At 41.3% G+C, this 6,010-nt stretch overlaps 2 protein-coding genes across 2 annotated transcripts in view; both read left to right on the top strand.

Annotated features, from left to right (window-relative positions):
- Positions 1 to 733: 733 nt before the first annotated feature.
- Positions 734 to 4,083, top strand: LOC116843340 (DEAD-box ATP-dependent RNA helicase 20-like). The gene is made up of 3 exons (XM_032813705.1): positions 734 to 1,110; positions 1,563 to 2,019; positions 2,400 to 4,083. The coding sequence occupies exons 1-3, from the start codon at positions 1,082 to 1,084 to the stop codon at positions 4,041 to 4,043; spliced, it is 2,130 nt and encodes a 709-aa protein (XP_032669596.1). The 5' UTR covers positions 734 to 1,081; the 3' UTR covers positions 4,044 to 4,083.
- Positions 4,067 to 6,010, top strand: part of LOC116843343 (superoxide dismutase [Cu-Zn]) — a 19,566-nt gene continuing 17,622 nt past the window's right edge. The window contains exon 1 of the mRNA XM_032813707.1: positions 4,067 to 4,092. Within this exon, the coding sequence (XP_032669598.1) occupies positions 4,082 to 4,092 (11 nt within the window). The 5' untranslated portion in view covers positions 4,067 to 4,081. The remainder of the gene's footprint in view (positions 4,093 to 6,010) is intronic.

The raw sequence follows: 6,010 nt of genomic DNA, 5'->3' as shown, positions 1-6,010 counted from the left end.
CTTTATATTTTTTTTTAGGTGAGGGATCTTACGATACCTTAAAATAGATACGGCGCTGAGGTTACCATAGAGTGCTCAATGCGCGTGCGCGAAAATATATCGCGAACTCCCAGCATTGTGCTGCACTAGTGCAGCTAAAAAGACAGGCCTAAGGAGCGCCGCACACAAATTGACATAACGTAAGACGTACCGTAAGAATTGACCAATCACTTTGAGTATCGTCGAACAGTAAGGTCGCCATTTTTGTGAATACTCGATTGTAATTGGTCCATTTTTACGGTACGTCTTACGTTACTGTTATGTCAATTCGTATGCGGCGCCCCTAACTACTAAGGGATAATAACTAATGAGGAGGAGCATGTTGATTAAACTATAACAAACCAGAATGAGCGGTATTCAGGCAGAAATTGAATCGGTCTGTACGACAAAGACCATCTCTAAGAAACGATTTTTCTGTTTCACCAATATACTATAGTTTAATTTTTTGCTCCGGCAGTGTGTAAAAGACAGACTAGAGATTCTATTTAGAAACCATTTCTCTCTCGGCTTGAGGTCATTATCGGGCAAAAATAAAGGCAATGCTCGTTTTAGTTAGCTATATAGTTGTATGGGAGCGCCAATTTGACGTGGGTGTTCCGCTAGCGACGATCGATCACGGGGTTTGTGCGCGCGCAGCATGTGGCCTGCGCGTGCTTAGGTCGGGTCGATGACGCACGAAGCGGAAGCGCAGCGCCGCGGATCGTCCAGTCGGCAGCTTCCGTCCCGCCGCGGAAGCTTGTCAGCCATTGTAGTTCTGTTCGCCGGTTCCTGTGGGTTGAGTCCGTGGATTTGCCGAGCTGTCGAGACGAGCGCGTTGTTCGCTGGCGAGTCACCTCGCTCGCGCGACAGCGTTCGTATTTTACGCGAAGGCCAAGTCCACTAACTCGACGAACGCTATCCCGCCGCCGCCACCGTTGTCGTCGCTGCCGCCGCCAGCTGACCACCGATCGTGACACACTTTAAGATCGTGCAACTTCAGCAACCCAACGAGTTCTCGTCGTCAACCGACGCAAAGCTACACTCTTTCCCAATCGATACCAGGATGTACAACGGATATTCCGCGCACGGCAGGTGTGTCCTTCAATGTCCTTTACGATCAGCGTCCAAAAGCAGCTTGTCATTTTGAGACGCTCGGAGAACGTTTTTTTTTACGATGGCCGTCGAGTTCCTCGGACCCCGTTGCTCCATTGTGGCCGCCATTTTGCGTACGAGCTTCTTTTCACTCGCTCCATTTTCTAACTGTGTCAGAAACTTATTGTAATTATCCGGCGGATTTAAGAGTCTAATGCCCGGCGGATTTCACGTGACAGAATGGCGAAAGATCCTTGTGACAAGGTGAAGGGATATGTATCATAGGTTTAACAAAGATGAACTGCTCTCTTTATTTTATATAAAAGAAAGAAAAAAATGTATACTAAACTTTATATAAAAGACAAGAAAGATTTAAGATTTAATTATAAATTGACAAAAAATCCCTTGCACATGTTATCCTTCCAGATGTGTAAGTGTGAGACTTTTATTAGTTATAGGCCTAGACCAAATCGAGACTTTGGCAATCGCAGTGGAGGGAATGGAGGAACATACTGGAACAGTCAGCAGCAGAGCCAGAAAGATTATGGCACGAAGAAGCAGAATCACAGGAAGGCTCCTGGTGATCTGCTCAAGAAACCTAACTGGGACATGACTGCACTGCCGTTGATACAAAAGAATCTGTACATTCCCCATAGCAATGTTTTGAACAGAACTCCTGATGAGATTAACAAATATCATGCAGGCAAGGAGATCACTGTTAAAGGCAACAACACACCTTCCCCAATTCAAGCTTTTGAGGAGAGCAACTTCCCAGACTATGTAATGGAAGAAATCAGGAAACAGGGATTCGCTGAACCCACAGCCATACAAGCTCAGGGTTGGCCAATTGCACTTAGTGGACGAGATCTCGTCGGAATAGCTCAAACTGGATCTGGAAAGACTTTGGCAGTAAGTACATTACATTATTTAATTGATTATTTTATTACTTTTATTTATTACTATTTCACTTATTCTACTTATTTTATTATTATATTTTACTTTTTAGTAAAATTATGAAAATTCAGTAGAATATTATATATTATATATTAGCTGTAAATATCATTCATTATTTGTTTATTGTGAAAGTAATATTCACACACAATTTTTATAATGATTAGTATCCAATCTTTAGTCAATACCTTTCTATTTTTTTACATCAGTAGCTTTCTGTCTTTTTACAACCTTTACTTTCTGTGTGAAATCTTAGTTCACGTTAGAAAACTAGTTAGGAAAACGTTACTTCTCGATTTTTTAAAGAGATTGTATCGTTTCCTTTACACTTACTTTAGTACATCCTTCCGGCGACTGTGCACATTAATCATCAGCCTCGCCTCAGCCGTGGCGATGGTCCGATCGTCCTAATCCTTGCTCCCACCCGCGAATTGGCTCAACAAATCCAGACAGTCGCACGCGACTTTGGTTCATCCTCGTGCATCCGCAACACTTGCATCTTCGGTGGCTCGCCGAAGGGGCCTCAGGCTCGAGATCTTGAGCGCGGAGTGGAGATCTGCATTGCGACGCCCGGCAGATTGATCGATTTCCTCGAGAAAGGCACTACAAACTTGCGTAGGTGCACCTACTTAGTGCTGGACGAAGCTGATCGCATGTTGGATATGGGCTTTGAACCGCAAATTCGCAAAATCATCGAACAGATCAGACCCGACCGGCAAGTGCTTATGTGGTCCGCCACTTGGCCCAAAGAGGTGCAGGCTCTCGCTGAGGACTTCCTCAATGATTATATCCAGATCAATATTGGCTCCTTAACATTAGCGGCTAATCACAACATCCGGCAAATCATCGAAATATGCCAAGAGCACGAGAAGGAATCTAAACTGTCACAATTATTGCGCGAGATCGCGACAGAACGTGGCAGCAAGATGATCATCTTCGTAGAGACGAAAAAGAAAGTGGACGACATCACGAAAGCGATCAAACGCGAGGGCTGGTCCGCCATATCAATTCATGGCGACAAATCTCAGCCAGAACGCGATTACGTGCTGTCGGAATTCCGCAACGGCAAAACCATGATCTTGGTAGCGACCGACGTGGCGGCGCGCGGTTTAGATGTCGAAGATGTCAAATATGTCATCAACTTTGACTACCCTAACAGCTCTGAAGACTACATCCACAGGATCGGCAGAACTGGTCGCTGCCAGAGTGCAGGCACCGCTTACGCTTATTTTACACCGAACAACGCAAGACAGGCGAAAGAGCTAATCGCGGTGCTGGAGGAAGCCGGCCAAGCTATAAATCCGCAACTGGCGGATATGGCGAACTCCATCAGGGGCCAATATGGTAAAGGACGGCAGCGATGGAGCCACGGACGTGGCGGCAATAAAGATAACAACTTGCACGGAAGTCCCAGAAACAACATCAGCCCGACTATAAACAACTGGCAGAGTCAGCATATTCCGCAAGTAAGCCAACATGGACATCAACAGGCTAATCCGGAGAAAACTGTAGCGCGTCATCAGCGCAACGGTGGTGTTGGTGGTGGTTACCAAGTCAATCGCCAGACCAACTACCAACCTCAGCACTCTTATCAACAGCAACATCAGCAACGACAGCCCACCTCCGGCTACCAAAATGGCTATCAGGCTACTACCAATGCGTGTCAGCCTACTCATCAGACTAATAGCAGTGCGCCTAGGTACCAAGGCAGGACCGGATACCAGGGTAATCGCTTCCGGCAGAACGGCTTCAATGGTGGCCAGAGCGGACCCAATGTGTACTCAATGCCGCCGCCTTTTATGATGCCATCCGGCGGCCACACTGACTCTGGGATCCAAAGCCTCGTGAACAATAAATTCTTCCAGACAAACCGACCGCCTCCGAATGCCGGCGCCTGCGCTTATCAGTCGATGGGCTATGGTCAGTTTCAGGCTATGCCGCCGTACGGATACCCGTATCCTCCCACGCCGGTGCAGCAGTGACGCCTCCCGCGCTGCAAAACCGCCGGAGTACGAGCTAAATGAGAAGTAGGTAAGTTGGTCCCGCCTATCGGGTACTATTGGGTCCCTATTGGTGTGACAGTGGGCCCAATTTGGTTATGGTAGACTGTCGATAATAATTAACCAGTCGTAGAATTTACGGGAATTCTATCTGAGAGTTCAAATATTCTAGAAGTGGAATTTGTGCTTCGATCATTTCAAAATTTGGTGACCCGATTGTGGGAATTTTTACACCTCGTCGAAAGAAATTAATATTATGTTTTCTATTGGGAAAAAAGAAAATTCTACTGGTGTTCTCCTCCTGAGTTTTCAAGGAGAAGTAGAATCGTAGGAATTTGCTTTCCGCTAGAAGTCACGATTGAATGCCTTGCCTCCTCAGAGGTTTCCGACAACACTAAAATTTTAAAGAATCGACAGTCTACTGCGTCATATTTAATGTGTAATAATCTTGTTCTTACTTTTTTTTCGTTTATTCTTTTTCTGGAATTGTGCCGGTTCATGTCTCTTTTTAAACGTTTTTTTTTCGATATCTTGATTAATTGAATGAATAATTAATCGAGCAGTCGTATTACAGATAGAAAAGTTTGATTTTTGTTTGTTGCCGTCACAGTTCAGAGATTGATGTTTCAGATGTATAAATTTAAATTTAGAGGTTGATCTTTAACAATTTGAGTCTAACTTACTATGAGTTATTATTTAACTAAATTATTACTTGATAACTGGTTTTACGTTGTATGCGATTGTATGGGAGCCTCTAAAGTAATTGCTTCCGGTTGAAATGTTGACTGTACAATTGTACGGTCGAGAAAACGTAAATGGGTTATATAATTAAAAAATAATAAACTATTAAATTACAAAAATAATATATATAAATAAAAGCATATAAACATTTTAAGGTGCTACGTACCTGAGCACTTTCCAGTCGAATATTTTTAATATAGCATATTCGTTCATGCATTTTGTATCAAAAGAAAAAACTAAATGATATATATAATTTCTATTATATTACAATTTCTATTATATAAAATAACTATGTTATATAAACTATATCACTTATATATTATATATGCTACTATAAAAAGTAGCTAAATAAAATAGTAGTAACATAAAATGAAAAAATGTGGCTGTAACATAAAATGAACATTGAAAACTTTATTAGTAAAGTTTTAAGTAGTATAAATGTCTTATGTTTAAAGTTTAAAGTTTAAATAAAATTTATACTTCAATTCTATTCTCTTTTTATATTCTGTTTTCTTTTATATTTTATTAAAATTATAATTGCAAATTTCACATGAATATTACTGAACAATTTTTGTAATAACATGTCTTGAATTAAATAAATTTTACAATCATTGATTGATTTGTTGAAAATTCGCGTTCTCGATTATCGCGTGCGACATACGAGATACGCACACGGAAAAAATATTTGGTTGAATGAATCAAATATCTGGTCGAGTATGAACGATCCAGAAGTTCCGATTAAAGTAACCCGAATTCTGTTTCAGTTTCAACAAGATTTGAAAAGTTTGATAAACTAACCAAAACAATATCTAGTTATGTCCAAAACAGATATGTCTAAAAATCGGACCAAAAATCTTGTTAACTTAAACAGAATTCGGGTTACTTCAATTGGAATTACTGAATCGTTCATATTCGACCAGATATTTGGTTAATTCAACTAAATCTTTTTCTCCGTGCACAAAATTCACATTTATATGTAACTATAAATGTATAATTAAAAATGAACCTAAAGCGTATAATAATCGTATTTAAAACTTTTATATAAAACTAAACATTGTGAGAATATTTTCGAGTGTAAACTTATGTTTCTTCCGTTCGTCTCTCGAAGAGTTTGACGAGGTAGCACGGACTCAAATTGTTAAATCAACCAAGAGAGAGAGAGAGAGAGAGAGAGAGAGAGAGAGAGAGAGAGAGAGAGAGAGAGAGAG

Source organism: Odontomachus brunneus, unplaced genomic scaffold, assembly GCF_010583005.1.
Source record: "Odontomachus brunneus isolate Ranch 3 - 2012 unplaced genomic scaffold, Obru_v1 Obru_scaffold_031, whole genome shotgun sequence".
NCBI classification, from domain to species: Eukaryota; Metazoa; Arthropoda; class Insecta; order Hymenoptera; family Formicidae; genus Odontomachus; species Odontomachus brunneus.
This window is presented reverse-complemented; position numbering and strand designations above follow the sequence as displayed.

What these genes read in the sequence shown, in the direction of transcription:
- LOC116843340 (XM_032813705.1), top strand. Translation starts at nt 1,082, where the DNA reads ATGTACAACGGATATTCCGCGCACGGCAG. An exon ending in GGATATTCCGCGCACGGCAG is followed by an intron (nt 1,111 to 1,562) that starts GTGTGTCCTTCA and finishes GACTTTTATTAG; the next exon opens with TTATAGGCCTAGACCAAATC. An exon ending in GATCTGGAAAGACTTTGGCA is followed by an intron (nt 2,020 to 2,399) that starts GTAAGTACATTA and finishes CACTTACTTTAG; the next exon opens with TACATCCTTCCGGCGACTGT.